Source organism: Peromyscus maniculatus, chromosome 2 (genome assembly GCF_049852395.1).
Source record: "Peromyscus maniculatus bairdii isolate BWxNUB_F1_BW_parent chromosome 2, HU_Pman_BW_mat_3.1, whole genome shotgun sequence".
Lineage (NCBI taxonomy): Eukaryota > Metazoa > Chordata > Mammalia > Rodentia > Cricetidae > Peromyscus > Peromyscus maniculatus.
In genome coordinates, this window is record NC_134853.1 from 162,304,659 (window position 1) to 162,322,960 (window position 18,302).

Consider the following 18,302-nt stretch of genomic DNA (forward strand, 5'->3'; position numbering starts at 1 on the left):
CAATTCTGAGCTGGAGATGCTGATGCAAGTGTGACATAGGAGATTTCCTGTGCTGCATTGGAGTCTAGAAAGAAGATAGATAAGGAAAAACTGTGGCTTTATTCTTCAATTATTTGGTTTTTAAGATGAAGTCTTTTCTATGGAAAAACACCAAAACAGACAAACAAATAATGAATGAACAACAATGTAGATTAAGGACACTTGTTCTTGCAGAGGACCCAGATTTGATTCCTAGCACCCACAAACATTCATAAGTACAGTTCCAGGGAACCTGACACCTTCTTCTGACCTCCAAGGGCATCAGACAAGCATGTGGTACACATATATACATGTAGGTAAAACATCATACACGTAAGATAAAATATACTTTTTCGTTTATTTTTATTTGGGGGCTTTAAAATTTTTATTTATTTAATGTGTATGGAAGTTTTTGTCTGTGTGCATGCCTGGTGTCCACAGAGACCATAAAAGAGCTTGGAATTGGCATTACAGATGGTTGTAAGCTGCTATGTGGGTGCTGGGAATTGAACTTGGTTCCTCTGGAAGAGCAGCCAAGTGCTCTTAGCCAATGGACCATCTCTCCAGCCCCACCCCCAACACACTTTGTTTTTGTTTGTTTTCTTGTTTTTGAGACAGGATTTTATTATGTAGTCCTGGCTATCCTGGAACTAATGCTGTAGTTCAGGATGGTCTCCAACTCACAGAGATCCTCTTGCCTCTGGCTCTGGAATATTGGGTTTAAAGGTTTATACCACCATGCCTGGATAAAATCTTTTTTAAACAAACAAAAAGAAACAAACATAATAATAAAGTGGCTGGAAAATAGTTCAGCTTTTAAAAGTACTGGCTACTTTTTCAAAGGACCTGGGCTCAATTCCCAGCACCCATATGATAGTTCATGACTGTCTATGACTCCAGTTTCTGACCCTCTTCTGACCATCATGGATATCAGGCATGCATGTAGTGCATATACATACATGCAGGAAAAACACACATAGTTTTTTATTATTTATTTTAAAAATATTAAATTTTGTTGTTTTGTTTTTTGTTTTTTGAGACAAAGTTTCTCGGTGTAGCCCTGGCTGTCCTGGAATTTGCTCTGTAGACCAGGTTGGTCTCAAACTCAGAGATCATCCTGCCTGTCTCTTGAATGCTGGGATTAAAGGTGTTCCCTACCACTGCATGGCAGCTTTGTTTTTTAAGAAGTAATACAAAGGAAATAGAAGAACCTAAGATATTTATTTAAAGGATATTTTAAGTGGAAATAAACAAAAGGACAACAGAGTAGTTCACACTAGGAATTCCAGGTACACGGAGGTTGAAACAGGAAAATTATCCTGAGTCCAAGGCCACCATGGCTACCAGAGTGAGACCCTGTCTCAAAAACTACAGGAAAAATAGTGACTTGATATGAACTCAGGCATGGTGGCACACGCTGGTAAGCCCAGCACTCAAGAGGCTGAGGCAGGAGGGTTTGGGGTTTGAGTCTAGCCTGAACTACATGACCAGTTCTAGGCCATCCTGGGCAACACAGGAAAGCTCTATCTCAAACAGACCAACAAGTCCACAAACGAAAAGGATGAATTTTTGAGATGAAGACCAAGCTGTACTTGGAGTCAGACCAGAATCCTCAATCTGCTCATTTGAAGATAGAGAAGGCAGAGTTCCCTGTGCTGTCTCGGATCTAATGTCCCTGAAGACACTGTCTAGGCTGGCAAGATGGGGTGTCCTGATGGAGGTGAGGGACTTACCCGAGATGGACAGAGGTTACATGCTCCTATTCCAGGCAGGGCCAGGCAGTGACTCGGCCTCTGGGGCTCTGGTTCTTCTAGATATACACCATCACTACCACAGCTACCTTGTAGTCCCACCTCCCAACACATGCTGCTATCTGATTGGATACAGTGTGTGTGTGTGTGTGTGTGTGTGTGTGTGTGTGTGTGTGTGTGTTGTACATATATTCATATATGTGTGTATCCTGGTGACCTAAATATGTTTTGTTCTTCTTTTCAAATAATTTATTTGTTTTGTATGTGCACTGGCGTTTTGCCTGCATGTATCTCTGTGTGAGAGTGTCAGATCATGGAGTTATAGACAGTTGTGAGCTGCTATGTGGGCGGTGGGAATTGAACCTGGGTCCTCTGGAAAAGCAATCAGTGCTCTGAGCTGCTGAGTCATCTCTCCATCTCCCCAATATTTATTCTAATATGAACAAAGTTGTTCTGAGTGTGTGTCAGCCCTGATTTAATCTGTTCTTAAATAGACACAAAATATAAAGTTGAAAATATTATCACCAGGTGGTGGTAGCACACACCTTTAATCTCAGCACTTGGAAAGCAGAGGCAGATGGATTTCTGTGAGTTAGAGGCCAGCATAGTCTACAAAGTGAGTTCCAGGACAGCTACTCAGAGAAACTCTGTCTCAAAAATAAATAAATAAATAAATAAATAAACAAACAAACAAATAAATAATAAACAAAAGGTCTTTGACTTTGTCACGGTTGTGAATCTGTTCTGGAGTTTAGAAACCAGCTACAGGCTGTGGCAGGCATCTGCTGTGGCGGCTGCAGAGAAAGGTGAGGCAAGAGAATAGCTTGAGTCCGTTAACATGGTGACAGGGCAGTGGTGGGTACCTGCCTGCCTTGTGTAAGGCCCTGGGTTCCTTTGCATAAGCCAGGTAAGGTGGCCGGGTTGATGGTCCCAGGACTAAGGAGGTAGAGGCAGCAGAACGAGAAGTTCAGAGTCTTCTTCAGCCACATAGAAGGTCTGAGACTGGGGCTGGAGAGATGGCTCAGAGGTTAAGAGCACTGACTGCTCTTCCAGAGGTCCTGAGTTCAATACACGGTGGCTCACAAACATCTATAATGAGATCTGGTGCCCTCTTCTGGCATGTAGGTGTACATGCAAACAGAACACTGTATGCATAATAAATAAACATTTAAAAAAGGTCTCTGAGGCCACCATGGGCAACCAGAGACACTCTCCCAGACCAACAACAGGTGGGGGCAGGCTTGGGGCTTGGATTTGGGAGGCCAATGGAAAAGCTTCACTGTGAGTCTGAGGCCAGCTTGAGCTACATGGTGGAATCCTGGCCAGTCTGGATTGCAGAGTGGGATGAAGTGTCAGTGAAGTGTCAGTGATGGAGATGTTGCTCCTGGTTTTCCAGAAAGCAGAGGGTACACTGGCTGAAGCAGATGAAGTCAAGAACGGAACTGGGTGTTGGAGAGGTAGGTTTTTTTTTTTTGTTTTTTTTTTTAAGGTTTTCCTCCTGGCTTTCCATATCTGGTCGATGAACACTTTCTTTTCTTTTTTTAAAGATGTATTTACTTATTTAGTTTATTATTATTATGTATACAGCACTCTGGCTGCATGTATTCCAGCATACAAGAGGGCACCAGATGATTGTGAGCCACCATGTGGTTGTTGGGAATTGAACTCAGGACCTCTGGAAGAGCAGCCAGTGCTCTTAACCTCTGAGCTATCTCTCCAGCACCCGGATGGTGATTCACAACTATCTGTAACTCTAGTTTCAAAGGATCTGATGCCCTCTTCTGGCCTCTATGAGCACCAGGCACATATGTTTACACACAGAAAACAAAAACAAATATTTTTTAACATGAGAACAGAACTTTGGAATCCAGCTGTTCAGATTAGTATCATGTAGCAGTTTCCTCCCAGATTGGAATACTCCATCTTGCAAGGAAGTTTCTTAAGACAAAAAGCAAAAAACTCTAAATAGCTTCAGGAAGTTGCTGAAACTGACAAGATTCACTAGGCCCCTCCCTCCCAAGAGTAAACAATAGAGACTTCTGCAAGACTCTCATACCAGCCAAACAGTCTGGAAGAAGCAGAAACCAGCTGTGCTGCCTGGAAGAGACCCAGGCCAACTGAGACACCTGCAAAGGACATATCCAACCTGTTGAGCTGCCTACAGGCTATGCAGTGCACTCCAGTTTCCAGCTTCCGTGAGCTGTCATTCATACTGCGATTGACTTTGGTGATGTAGCTGTCTTTGAGTCATTTCTGCTCCTGCAAGCAGCCTCTTACCCATATTCCTGTAACTAACCCCAGTGAAACACATTGTTACCCATATTTCTGTAAACTCCAATAAAACATTTTGATCCACCAAGTTGGCTGCCTATCTGGGATGGGTAGATAGATGTATGTGTTGCATCTCCCCAGGGCAAGTCCTGTCTCACAATCCTCAGTTGGTAATGCCTGTGTAAATTTGAAGCACTACGAGGAGGCGGTACCCAACCTATTCTCTGCTGTTTTACCAAACTATGTATCATAAGGTGTCATTGCTGTCCAAGTCTGACAGATGTGAATGGAGATGGGGAAGCCCCACCCCCCCAAGAATCTATAGGCAGTAATAATGCCTATAATGGTATTATTATGTTGTAATAATGGTTGCTAAGAACATTTCTTCAGTGGTGTTATTCACTGGTAAGGCAACCCATGTTCCTGTAAATAGCTTCTCATCCATGCTCCAGCAAGTAACCCTAAAGACACTCACTGGGTTCCCCCTCCCAAAGACATTGAAGTAGAGAGACTATTTGGAAAGTGGAAGGAAACAAAAAGGGTATTGGAGGGGCCCAGAGAGACGACTCAGCTATAAAAAGCACTCATGGCAGAGGACTCAAGTTCAGTTCTCAGCACCCACCTAGTATCTCCCAACCTCCATGACTCTAATTCCAGGGCATCTGACCCATCTTCTGACCTCTGAGGATCCTGTACACTGGTAGTACACAGACATATGGGCACACACATAAAATAAATTTGAAGAAAGGGTAGTGGAATGTAGTACACATTATATTGATAAATTATCACGTGTTGTTTAAGCTCACTGGGGAGCTGGCTCTGAAAGTGGGATTGCTCACCCTCCACTCCCCATTCCAGATACACACATTTGTCTCAAAGTATCCTTGAAGGTCTGGGGATGGGCTGGCCAGGACATCCCTCCTCCCCCACAATTCTGACATGAAGGAAGAGAATAGCAAAATATCCCAAGTAAAAACATGAAGTCTTTGGGAGCAACTCAAGAGGAAACCATTCCCAGCAGACCTTGCCATGGTTTGTTCCATGTAAACATGCCTGGACTGGGAAAGAGAACTTCATCCATGGAGGGAAAACCACTGGAAACTCCATCTGGTTGCCTCCACTTACCTGACTGAAACTGCTGGATATCCGGAGGGCCTGACGTGATGACGTCATCTCTGTTGCTATACGTTGTTTTACTTATAAGCCTCACTCACCCGAGTGAATGGTTTTCTCTGCCTGGGACTCTCTCAGTTGGGGACCCCAGCTGGCTGCCTCAAAGAGGTTTCCCCAGTGCATTTCTGCTGGATGACTTGAGGACTTGATTTGATGACGTTTTACATTCTCTCTTTCTCTTTTTATTATTTAATAAACTTCCTAAGTGCTGGAACTGCAGGTCTGATCCAGTGTCTAGTATCAACTAATCAAGTCCAGCTTTTCTTTTCTTTCTTTCAAGACAGGGTTTCTTTGTGTAGTCCTGGCTGTCGTGGAACTTGCTCTGTAGACCAGGCTGGCCTTGAACTCACAGAGATTCTCCTGCCTCCTGAGTGCTGGGATTAGAGGTGTGCGCCACTGCTGTCCTAATCAAGTCCAGCTGTTTGTTGTTGTTGTTGGTGTTAGGAATTGAACCAGAGTCTTCTGCATGCTATACAAGCACTCCACCACTGAACTATACTCCCATCCCCCCCTCCCCCCCCCCCCTTTTTAGGAGACAAAGTCAGCTATGTAGCCAGGGGCCTCCAAAAGCCTCCCTTACCTTGGAACTGCATAGGATTATTATTGCTGTGTACCACTACACCTGAGTGCCTAACAGTGGTTTTTAGATGTTAAATCTGTCTTTTATTCCTGGTGGATTTTCCACCCTTAATTCAATTGAATGTCTCTTGGCCATTTTTATAATGGGTTAGAAAAAACAGGGGGATGGGAGCAAAAGCAGGTTGGGACACGGTATCCCTGGGATGGGGGTGGGTAGGCATATCGGCCTCCATTGTACTATTGTTTTTTTCTAACTGTGTATGTAGTTATAGACTTGTGAATATACAAGCCATTTGTATGCATATTTCACGATGAAATATATTAGTACCGGTTTTTTTGGGGGGGGGTTGTTTTTGTTTTTGTTTTTGTTTTTTATGAAGCCCGAGGATGGTGGCCATTGCTTCAGATGTGCTATGTTTAAAAACCAAGTCGAAGGTGGGTGAGGTGGTGCAAATCTTTAATTGCAGCTCTCAGGAGGCAGAGGCAGGTGGATCTCTATGAGTTCAAGGCCAGTCTGGTCTACATAATGAATTCCAGAACAGCCAGGACTATATAGGGAGACCTCGTCTAAAAACAAAACAAAACAAACCAACAAATAAGCATCCTAAAAGGATCAACTAACTCTTGATGACGTAGGTGACAAATTGATATAAAAACCAGAAAACTCAACTCCATACTTGGGCTGTGGTTGTGCACATATTTAATCCTATCACTCTGGAAGCAGTGGCAGGCTAATCTCTGAGTTTGAGGCCAGCCTGGTCTATAGAGCAAGTTCCAGGACAGCCAGGGCTCCACAGAGAAACCCTGTCTGTAGAAACAAACAAACTGATATTAAAGATGAGTTGTTGGAAGGAAGGAAGGAAAGAAGGAAGGAAGGAAGGAAGGAAGGAAGGAAGGAAGGAAGGAAGGAAGGAAGGAAGGATAAGATTGGATGTGTCAGTGCATGCCTGAATAATCTCAGTGCAGGATCAGTAGTTCAAGGCCAGTTTGGGATACTAGAGACACTAAAGTAAATATTCAGACCAGATATGGAGACATTCACGGGAAACCTCACCCGGCCCTGGGCACAGACAGGATTGACAGATTGATAGCTCTTTCTTTCTTTCTTTTTTTTTTTTTTTTTTTGGTTTTTCGAGACAGGGTTTCTCTGTGTAGCTTTGCACCTTTCCTGGAACTCACTTGGTAGCCCAGGCTGGCCTCGAACTCACAGAGATCCGCCTGCCTCTGCCTCCTGAGTGCTGGGATTAAAGGTGTGCACCACCACTGCCCGGCATGATAGCTCTTTCTTGATTCCGATTTCTCAGATGGTGTCAACACTCAGCTGGGGGACTGGTTCCTGTCAATTGGAGGTCAGCCTGGACTCCATAGCTAGTTCCAATCAAGCCAGGGTCACACAGTGACACAGTGAGACCCTGTCTCATTGGTACCCTACTGCAAAGAAGAGAATCCTTAACATAAAGCAACAATTAGGCCTTAAAAGTCACTTTAAACTAAGCACTCCTGAAATTGAATATGGTCATTTCTGATAAGGCTGATATCTGAGGCAAAAACCTCACATCAGCCAACTAACTTGGAACTGTGACTAGGGACTTTCCAACAAGGTAATAATAATTTTAAAAAGCACCTTTGTAACTCTAGGTCCTGTATTCATCTCTCCCCCCGCCCTCCCTCCCTCCCTCCCTTCCTCTCTCCCTCCCTCCCTCCTTCTTTGTAGTTCTATGGATCCACCTAAAGTCTCCACCGTTAAGGCACACTCCAGTTGCTCACTGGGGAACTCAAAGCAAGGCTTTCAGCTGCACCTCAACCCCAATACTTTACTGACTTTGCTTTTGAATTCCCCCGTATGTATGTCTTTCCTGATTCTTGAATTGCTCCTCCCCCCCCCCCCCCCCCCCACACACACACACGCCAACACTCTAAGATTCTGTGTGCCTCTGACGGGGCTCTTGTATCTCAAAGGTTTGAGGATGCTGACTTGGGTTCAGGGTTGCCTGGGAAGAGCCCTGACTGTGAAGACAGAGACTCGAGGTGATCAGCACCATGGAACTGAAGGGGTGCAGGGACACAGACCCTGCTGTCTCAGCTTCACCATTATTCCAGGGAGGCTTGGCTTGTTCCCTCAGTGGCTTTAAGACTTGGACACATCTGATCCACCAGGTCAGGTCCCCAGTGCTGCTCTCTAGCCTCGATCCCAGTCTGGATTTTCCTCCCCTCAAGTCTGTGATTGAGTTGATTGCATGTGACACTCCCCCCGCCCCCAACCTTTTGGGGAAACGAAGGCTGTATCTCCTGCAAGGATCATGTTGGGTTTAAACTGTCCTTTCACAGCTTCTAAGGTTTCTAATCTCTGCTCTGGGCAGATTTCACCCTACATCTCTGTCCCTCTATAAACCCCCACATTCTGAGGCTGAGGGTGTACCTCAGTTAGTAGGAAGCACACCTAGCATCAGGAAGTGCTGAGTTTGACACCTAGCATCTAAAAAACCAGGCGTGGTGAAGCATGAGTCCTGAACCTGGCTTGCCAGCTGTGTGTGCTGTCTCTCTTCTGTGAACCAGCTTTGGACAGGCTGAGACAGTAGGATCACCTCTCAGGGCCAGCCTGGTCTACATAGCAAGTTCCAGACCAACCTGGATGACTTATACCAAAGCCTTGTCTCAGTAGGACAAAATAAAAGAGAAAAACCGCAATGATGCTGGATACAAGAGTTGCTAATGTTCTCTGTGGACAGGATCTGGCTGTCCTCCTCAGGCTACTTCACTGTGGATTATCTTTATTGGTTTTTAGTGGCTAAAGAATCTTGTAAGAATGACATCAGGTGCATCAGTTATTTCTGAGACTGGGTCTCATGTAGCCCAAGTTGGACTGTCTTTTGTAGCTTGATCTGTCCTGGATTCTCCTCCCTCCATGTATAAAAGTGCTCTGACACTATGCCTGCTGCTTTTTCTTTTTCTAATGAGAAACAGAATAAACTTTTGCTATCTTTCTTTGCCACTCACATATTGAAAAATATGTGGAGTGAATCGCTGAATGAGCCTTGACTTTAACCCCATCTTAATTTTTTACCTTTGGGGAACACAGATCAGATTCAAACACTGTCTGGGGGTGGGGGTGCAGAGAGGCAGAGAGAGAGACAGAGCTGTTGTCTGGGAGCTTACTGTGTATACCGAGACTGCCTCACACTCACCATGATCCTCCTGCCTCTTCCTCTTGAGTGTTGGAATTAAAGATGGGCACTGCCCTACTGTGGGAGCCCATTCTCGGGTTCCTCGTGGCTTTACCCAGCAGGTCCACATAGAGAGTGATCAGGAGTGCAGGGGTCTGAGATGGTCTGCACTTGGCTGTGCTGGGGGAGGAGGTCTTTTGCTCCACCCTTTGGCGTCTCTATAAAAACCCTGGGGCAGAGACAGTCAGGGCCCGTTGGAATAGGTTCCAGGCCCTCTCGAGGCTAGCCTTTATTTTCTGTCTGTTTATCTCCGCAAGACTCTCCGCTATAAATCCTTCTATCTAATATTTCCTGCTGCTCGCACTCAAGAAAACTCTGGGGAACTGTGGGGTTGGTGGGTAAACGCCCCACACCCTACCCCGCTTTTTTTTTTTTTTTCTTTTTCGAGACAGGGTTTCTCTGTATAGTTTTGCGCCTTTCCTGGAATTTTTTTTTTTTTTAAGACAGAGTTTAGTCGGGTGGCGGCGGCGGCAGCGGCGGCGGCGGCGGCAGTGGCCGCGCACGCCTTTGATCCCAGCACTCGGGAGGCAGAGCTAGGAAGATCTCTGTGAGTTTGAAGCCAGCCTGGTCTACAGAGCGAGATCCAGGACAGGCACCAAAACTACACAGAGAAACCGTGTCTCAAAAAACCAAAAAAAAAAAAAAAAAAAAAAAAAAAAAAAAAAAGCAGACTTTTATCAAGTAGTCCTGGCTGGAGCCTGGAAGTCAATGTTTAGTTAGAATAGGCTGGGGTCAAAGTCAGAGAGATGACATACCTGCCTCAACCTCATGAGCGCTGGTGTTAAAAGGGTTTTCCGTCACATCCGGCTCTAGAATCAATTGGAGAAAAACAAAGTGGGTGGAGACTGAAACATCCAATCAGGTGGCGGTTTGTATTGAGGTCTGAGCTTGCTTGGGGGTGTGGAAGTAGAAAGTTCCTGTAAAGGCTTCAGCAAAGCTGCACAAGAAACGCGGTCTCGAGGGAAAAAAAAAAAGCTTCAGCAGCCGGTAGTGGGCCAGAGGCGTGCAAGCAGGTCCCCAGGAGTTTGAAGCGAGCCTGGTTCTGAGTTCCAGGCCGGGCAGGGCAACAGAGGAACCGAAGAAGAAGACAAGAGTCCTCCAGCCAGGAGTCACATCTTGGTCCTGCTGCGGTTAGGAGACATCTCTGCGCTGCACATCTCTGGTATGTCGTCACCTTGTTCCTTAATTACCCCGTCAAGACCTTAGTGGTAGCAGACGATAATTTCACCCACTCCCTGAAGCCGAGGCGGGAGGATTGAGCCTGAATCATTCCGTGTTAATCTAGATGCCCACTGGAGACTTGCCTATCAAGGCAGGCGTAATTCTCCGGAATGCTAGGATTAAATGCTGAGTCATTGAACCTATATACTGAGGAATGACTTGAACTTCTGATCCCCGGAGTGGTGGCACACACCTTTCATTCCAGCACTCCGGAGGCAGAAGCAGGCTGATCTCTGAGTTTGAGGCCAGCCTGATGTACAAAGTGAATTCCAAGTTATCCAGGGCTATTACACAAAGAAACCCTGTCTCAAAGAACCAATCAGTCCATCCATCCATCCATCAATATTTATTTAATTGAGAGCTTGGTGATACAGCTCAACACTAAAAAGGCTCAGTTAGCAGGGCTGTTAGCAGAGAAACCCTGTGGCAAAGAATCAGTAAGTAAGTAAATAAATGAATGGGAAAAAAAATATTTAATTGGGAGTTTGCAGATGCAGCTCACTAGTAAAAATGCCCTGACATGTATGACACTCAGGTTCAGTTCTCAGAACCACAAAAATAATATAAACATGCCTGCTCAGATATTTTAATAAAAATTCAGTTTGGCTGTTAGTGCCTGCCTGCCTTCCTAGCCCTTGAAGGTAGGAGGCTTGCCATCTCATGTATAATATGGTAAATAAAGCAATTAACAGTTTGGATCAAAATATGCCCTTTAATTCCGCAGGCAGTTGGATAGCTGAGTTTCAGGGCCCCGAGGCTACATAGTAAAAACCCGTATCTTTGCCTGGCGGTGGTGGTGCACGCCTTTAATCCCAGCACTCGGGAGGCAGAACCAGGAGGATCTCTGTGAGTTCGAGGCCAGCCTGGGCTACCAAGTGAGTCCCAGGAAAGGCGCAAAGCTACACAGAGAAACCCTGTCTCGAAAAAAAAAAAAAAAACCCTATCTTTAAAAAAAAAAAAGTTGCTGGCCAGGCTTGGTGATGCACACCTTTGATCTCAGTACTCAGGCAGAGAGTCAGGTGGATCTCTGTGGATTGGAGGCCAGCCTGGTCTACAGAGTGAATTTTTTTTAAAAAGACATCCATTTTATGTGTGCATGTTTTGCCTGCATGTTTTTATGGGCACCATATGAGTGTTTGGTGCTCTGAAGTGGGCTCTTCTGGAACTGGAGTAACGGATGGTTGTGAGCTATCAGGTGGGGACTGAGAAACTGGACCCAGGTCCTTTGCAAGAACATGTTCTCAGGGCTGGAGAGATGGCTTAGAGGTTAAGAGCACTGACTGTTCTTCCAGAGGTCCTGAGTTCAATTCCCAGCAACCACATGGTGGCTCAAAACCATCTGTAATGAGATCTGGTGCCCTCTTCTGTGTACATAATAAATAAATAAATCTTTAAAAAAAAAAGAGCATGTCCTCTTAACCACTGAGCCAGGCGTCCAGCCCACACGGTGAGTTGAGGGCAGCCAAGGCTACAAACAGGGGAACCTTGTCTCAAACAGAAACAAAACTTCGGATGTTACCTTAGCTATCCAACTGCCAGCATGGGTGCGGGAGTTGTTTTAGAAAACTGTTGGCAGTGGGGGTAAGTGATTCTCAGGCTGCATCACTCAGTGCCAGCAGACCACTCGGTGTCTGAGCACAGGCACCAGAGAAGGGGAAACTTCCTCTTCATTGTGCCTGACACTGGGGATGGATTCATAATGTTGTCTATTTAGGAGCTGAGGTAAGAAAGGTACTTCTTTCTTTCTTTCTTTCTTCCTTCCTTCCTTCCTTCCTTCCTTCCTTCCTTCCTTCCTTCCTTCCTTCCTTCCTTCCTCCCTCCCTCCCTCCCTCCCTCCCTCCCTTCCTTTCTTCCTTTCTTTCTCTATTTATTTATTTATTGAGACAAAATGTCACTGTGTAGCCCTAGTTGGCCTCAAACTCAGGAGATCCCTCTGACTCTAGAGTACTCGGCTTCTTATTTCGTATGTCCTTAAATTATAGTCTAAGAACTCTCCGGCTTGCAGACATAGTATTCTAATTTCTTGTTTAAGATAGGGTCTGATGTGACCCAGGCTACCATCTAATTTGCTATGTAGCTGAGGCTGGCCTCCAAGCCCTGATTCTTCTACATTCCAGATGCTGAGATTACAGGCCTATCACCACCCTCAGCTCTCACCACACCACTACCACCGCTACTTCTTTCTAATAGTTGTTGTTACTCCCTCTCCTCGCCGGCCCCCAACCCCCCGGCCCCCCAAAGCTGGCCTCTAACTGAAGGTAAATCTCTGCCCCCTGAATGCTGGGATGCCAGCTGTGTGCCCCGACTCCCAGCCATAACAGGGTATTGAATGAGACATGTTTCCCCAGGGAGCTGGAGTTTGGTTTCTAGAGTGCATGGGACTCATTTCCTACTGGGAATGGAACCCAGTGCCCGAACTGGAAGTGAATGGTAGTGAGGTGAACTGTGGCCATGGATACTTGAGAGACCATACTCTGGGGCCAGCAGGAAGTTGGATGGCTTTGTGGTCAGGGGAGTACTGAGTGGAGTGAGCTAAACAGATCTCTACGACTCTCACAGCAGTGACTGTGGTCCTGAGTCCGTCCTGTGGTGGGTGAGAAAAGTGCCTCAGCGCTTACATGAAAGGACGTCTTTTTAAATGTTGCCCCAGGAACTTTCTTCCTTGAAGATCCATCAGGATGAGCTGCAAGTCCCTACCTACACTCCAGGAGCTGGCAGAGGATAGCTTCCTGAGGGACCCGGTCTTGGCTATCTCTGATCTGGATCGTGTGCCCTCATGTTTCTTCCCATCACTGTTCAAAAAGGCCTGCATAAGGAGATGCATTAGCATCATGATGGCAATGGTGAGGGTCTGGCCCTTCCCCTGCCTCCCACTGGGAGCCATGATCATGAGGAACAGAGCCTACAAGGAAATCTTAGAGATTATCCTGTTTGAGCTTGATGACCTGCTTTTCCAGAAGGTTTTTCACAGGTGAGTGAGACCCAAAGAAAGAAGGCCTTGGGAAATAAACAAGCATGGGGGAGAGCGGGTAGACACTGGATGGGCAGACGCTTTTGGACGTACAGCTTGGAGCGCTACAGAGGCTTTGGCCATCGCTGAGCCATCTGGGACAGGGCTGTGGCAGATGCAGGACTCATGAATTGGCAATGGCTGAAAGACTCTGTCCCTGCTTCCCAGTTACTAGAAGTGGGACTGGGCTGGATTCAAGGAGAAGGGCATGGGGATAGGACAGTGGTTACTGCCTTTATGCCGAGACTCTTCCCGGTTTTACCCACAGCAGGTGCAGACTGAAAGTGCTGGATTTACGGTTTATGCCTTTGAAGATATGGGACAAGTGGTCTGTGTTCATGACTAGTGACTGGAGTGAGAATCCAGCAGGGGTGGATCACTCGGGAACGGAGGTGAAGCCGCTGGTGAAGGTGGTGATAGACCTGGTCCTCAAGAGTGACGCAGTAGACACCATAGAGTCCTTCGTTGTTAAGTGGGTGGGTCGGAGGAAAGGTCTGATGAGTCTGTGCTGTGGCCACCTACAGATCTGGTCTATGTCTGCTAAGTACCACAGAGAAGTCTTGGAGATATTGGATCTGGACTCTATCCAGAAACTGAGTTTGTACGACATGAATAATACTACCTGCCTGTTTAGCTTCTCCCCTTACCTGGGCCGCATGAGGCACCTGCGCAGTCTTCTTCTCTGCCACCTCGGGGGGTCCGGCTTCTTCTTTCTCACCCCAGTGGAGAAACAACGGATCATCACCCAGTTCACCTCTCAGTTTGTCAACCTGACGCACCTCCGGAGCCTGCATCTGCATAATGTTTTCTTCCTACAGGGTCACCTGGACGAGCTATTCTGGTAAGGAGGGGTGGTCAGGTTTCTCATCAGAATAAAGCAAAGCCTTGTTCCTTTAGACGTTAGTGGCTGGCCGGCCACCCTGCTGTCTGCACCCACTGGCAGATTAACATTGCCAAACCATTAGAATATCGGGGCATTGTTTTGCATCTGCTGTCCTGGAGAGGGGCCTCACATAACCACTAATACAGAGGAGTAGGGCCAAGCTGGGGTTGGTTTCAAAAGGGAAACTTCCTCAGAAATGAGGAGGCTGGGAAGCCTCCTCAGAAAGGAGATCTAGTACGAATGGGTTCTGATGTAAAGGAAAAAGAGGACATTGTTAGAGGGGAGGACCATGCTGGCAGAAGCACAGCTCTGCTCGACTTGCCTCCAGTTCCCCATCAAGGACAGGCTGGTTTTTGAGATGTCATCGTGTGTAGTCCAGATTGGGAATAAAATTGGCGTGTCCTCCTCCTCTTGTCTCAGCTCCCTGGTAGTATCACAGGTGTGTACCACCATATCCAGCTTCGTTTTGACTTCAGAGAGGGTGAGTAGGTGGGAAATGGGATGTCAGAGTTGAGAGTCAGGGTCAGGGTGAAGCATTGTGAACAGGAACAGGTTGTGATGAGACAGGTCAGTGAACCTGTCACACATGTAGCCAGCTCTTGCCTACATTGGTCTTTGCTGTGTGTGTGGAAAGGAATTGCCGTCTTGGATTGAGCTGATCCAGCAGCGATGGTGACAGATAGGCCTCAGTACAGATTTGAGTGAGCAGACTCTCATCTTGGAGCAGAGTGGCTACTGACTTTCATCATGTGATTAGAAAGATCTTGGACCACCTGCATATTCCCAGAACTGTCTTCTTGTTTTCTTTTAGGTGGCTAAAGTCACCCTTAGAGACGCTGTTGGTGACTAAGTGTTTTCTCTCAAAATCAGACTGGACCCATATGTGTGAGTTCCTGTGTGCCAGTCAGCTAAAACACCTGATTTTGAAATGGACCATACTGACTAATTTCAGCCCAGAGCCCCTGCGAGTTCTGTTACTCAAAACTGCATCTACTTTGATTACCCTGGACTTGGAGGACTGTCAGCTGATGGACTCCCAACTCAAAGCCATCCTGCCTGTCCTGAGAAACTGTACCCAGCTCACCCGGCTTAACTTCTATGGAAACGATCTGTTTTCGTGTGATCTTGAGGGAGTTGACATCACGAGATCAGGCTGAGGTACCAAGGATCACAGATATTCCTTATCCTGAGCTGTGATGATCACAGTGACCAAGAACCTTGAGATGCCTATTCAGCCTTGTGTTTAGAGATGTGGGGAGAACTGTTGGGCAGCCTGAGCATGCCTTTGTTTTATGCCTCCTGCTTTGAAGGGTGTGAGTCGTGATGTGCGTATGTGTTGGGGCTTGTTGGATGCGTATTTAATGAGATGCAAATATCAGGCTCTTCTGTGGACACTGGGAGGCAAAAGGCAACACACAGGTGTTCGGTGAGAGGACACACAACACATGGTTTTACACAGGGACCATCAGTCCCAGCAGGATGATTAACCTGGTTTCCCCTTCAGATCTAATAAGGTCCTGTGACTTTCGGTTGTCCTGACTCTACCTTCTTCGACCTGAGTCTAGGCTTGTACAGTCAGACTTGCTTCTCTGTCTTTTAACTGATCCTGGGGCTTGTTCTGTCCCTCAGTCAACAACAGTAGCGTTGTTTCAATTCTCAGGTCCCAGCAAGAGAACCAACTAAACCCGCCTGGATTAAGTAAAGGTGTGTGTTCATGTGCAGGACTGCCTTCTTTTAATTCAGTGGTGGGAATTGAACTTGGCCTCACATGCTGTGAGGAAGAGCTCTACCACTGAGCTGTGTTCCTGTGCCCTGATTCCTAGTGTGCTGGGTGCTTCGTCAGTTCCTTACAGTCTCTGCCTCCTGACTGTCGGGGAGTACAAGTGTAAATGTCACATCTGGTTTGATGCTTTTTAGGGGATGGAGCCCATAGCCGTTTATTTACCTAGTGTGTGTGTGTGTGTGTGTGTGTGTGTGTGTGTGTGTGTGTGTGTTGGGGGTGGGTGGGTCAGGACCACTTGTAGCAGTTGGTTCTCTTGCTGGGACCTGAGAATTGAACTGGGTTGGCAGTCTACCTACTGAGCCAACTCTCTGGCCCAAACCCATAGCTTCTTGCTTGCCAGGCAAGTATTCTACATTCTACCCACTGAGCTTCTGCATCAACAGCCTGCCTCTTTAATTGTTTGCTTTTGGTTTTTGAGACTGTCTCTTTTGGCAGTCCTGTAACTTGGTATTTACCCAGGCTGGACTCAATTCACAGACAACCACCCTGGTCTGCCCCTGCCTCTCAGTGCTGGGATTAAAGCCTGCTCCAGCAAGCCTGACATCTCCAGTCTGTTCACTCTTTCTAAGTGACACTGCAGCCTACATAGCATTCTCTGAAGTGATTGTGTGATTAAATTTGCAGAAAATTGTCGGATTGTTAGTGGCTCTGACTAGCCCATGAAATCATAGTACGTAGTGGATTATAGACAACAAAATTGATGTAGTATGTGGATTTATTGGTATTCAATAAATTCTGATGTTTTCTAAAGACTATGACTGTTTCTTTTTTTGGTTTTTTTGAGACAGGATTTCTCTGTAGCTTTGGAGCCTGTCCTGGAACTCGCTCTATAGCCCAGGCTGGCCTCAAACTCAGAGATCTGCTGCCTCTGCCTCCTGAGTGCTGGGATTAAAGGTGTGCACCACCCCTGCCCAGCACTGTTTCTAAGAAGTATGCTCACTGCCGAAGCATGTATGAGTGTTTTACCTGCTTGTCTGTATGTGTGCCATGTGCATGCAGTGCCCGGGAAGCCAGAAGAGGGTGTCATTCCCTGGAACTGGAGTTACATGTGGTTGTGAGCCCCGTGTGGGTACTGGGAATCAAACCCAGATCCTCTGCAAGGACATAAGTACTCTTAACCACCTAGCCATCTTGTGGTTGTTAGCCAGGCACAGTGGTGAACTCTTTCCAACTACTTGAGGCTATAGCAACCTTTCATTGAGAGCAAGTCTAGATTCTGAACTTACCCTGTATTTCAGGCAGGCCTCGAATTGGTAATCTTCCTACCTCAGCTTCCTTCCTTCCTAGATCACAGCCTGTATCTCTAGGTCCTGCTCTCAACGTTCACTTGTGTTAGAAATGGTGTTCTTGTAGGTTCAAGGGCAATAGACTCTGGGACTCAATGTTGCCTGGGAAGCATCCCTATGGGGCTAAATCTGAAAGGGTTCCAGGTCGTGGCCACCATTCTGCTCAGGATATATTCCTCACCTTGCTTCCTTCCAACACGCCAAATTGCCACAGACGGGCCTCTCAAGAGCTTTCAAGGCTTGGACACAATCCACTTCCCATGATGCTGTCTGCCCATGGGCCCTATGATTTCACCCTCTGAAGGACCTCTACTGAGTTGATCCCATCTGGCACAGTGAGCTCCAGCAATTCTGCCTCGGTCTCCTGTATGGCCACTACAGGCTTCTGACAGTTTTTTTTGGCTAAGGTGTTTGTTTTCTTTTTCTTAAGTCAGAGTCTCTCTACATAGCCCTGGCTGTCCTGGAACTCTATATGTAAGCATGCTGGCCTGGAACTCAGAGATCTGCCTGCCTCTGCCTCCCAAGTGCTGGGATTAAAAAGCTTTTAACTCCAGAATACAGTTGCAATTTTAGCATGGACAGAGGTCCCTCTCTGGAAGGAATACTTTCAGACTTTGCTTTTTCTGACTGTATAACGAACAGATTAAACCTTTTGGGTAGCATATTCAAAACTGTAACATCACTTATTAATAAAACTCACTGTAAAGTGAGTCCATAAATTGGCCTTTCAAGTCTCAGTTTATCCTCTTTCTTGCATGGATATACATTTTGTTTTGTTTTTTAAGACAGAGTTTCTCTGTGTAGCTTTTAGAGCCTATCCTGGAACTCGCTCTGGAGACCAGGCTGGCCTTGAACTCACAGAGATCCACTTGCCTCTGCCTCCCAAGTGCTGGGATTAAAGTCGTGCACCACTACCGCCCTGGCTGCATGGATATACAATTAAGTCACTATCTAAATAGGATGAACTGGAGGGAGACTCAGATGTCCAACCAGATGGCATCTTATGTTTAGGAGGTGGGGCAGCAAGGGGGAGATGTGAGCGGAGAGGTGAACGGAAGCTCAAAGGAGCCAGAGAAGACACCTGGAGCGCTGGAGTCCCCTCC

General features: G+C 46.5%; 1 protein-coding gene across 2 annotated transcripts; it reads left to right on the forward strand.

The window, feature by feature from the left end:
* The first annotated feature begins 9,900 nt into the window (after positions 1–9,900).
* On the forward strand, positions 9,901–16,666 carry LOC102919975 (preferentially expressed antigen in melanoma-like protein 1). 2 transcript variants are annotated; one of them, XM_076565624.1, is made up of 5 exons: positions 9,901–10,178; positions 12,888–13,208; positions 13,516–14,088; positions 14,942–15,689; positions 16,182–16,666. In XM_076565624.1, exons 2-4 carry the CDS (start codon positions 12,916–12,918, stop codon positions 15,285–15,287), a joined length of 1,212 nt encoding a protein of 403 aa, XP_076421739.1. In that variant the 5' UTR covers positions 9,901–10,178; positions 12,888–12,915; the 3' UTR covers positions 15,288–15,689; positions 16,182–16,666. The 2 variants fall into 2 exon arrangements, with proteins under 2 accessions (XP_076421739.1, XP_076421740.1); XM_076565625.1 differs by lacking the exon at positions 16,182–16,666 and having other exon boundaries at positions 9,911–10,178; positions 15,001–15,133.
* The last annotated feature ends 1,636 nt before the right edge of the window (positions 16,667–18,302 follow it).

Coding starts and splice junctions, on each gene's coding strand:
- LOC102919975 (XM_076565624.1), top strand. CDS start 12,916: ATGAGCTGCAAGTCCCTACCTACACTCCAGGAGCTGGCAGAGGATAGC. Junction 13,209..13,515: donor TTCCAGAAGGTTTTTCACAG/GTGAGTGAGACC, acceptor TTTTACCCACAG/CAGGTGCAGACTGAAAGTGC. Junction 14,089..14,941: donor CACCTGGACGAGCTATTCTG/GTAAGGAGGGGT, acceptor GTTTTCTTTTAG/GTGGCTAAAGTCACCCTTAG.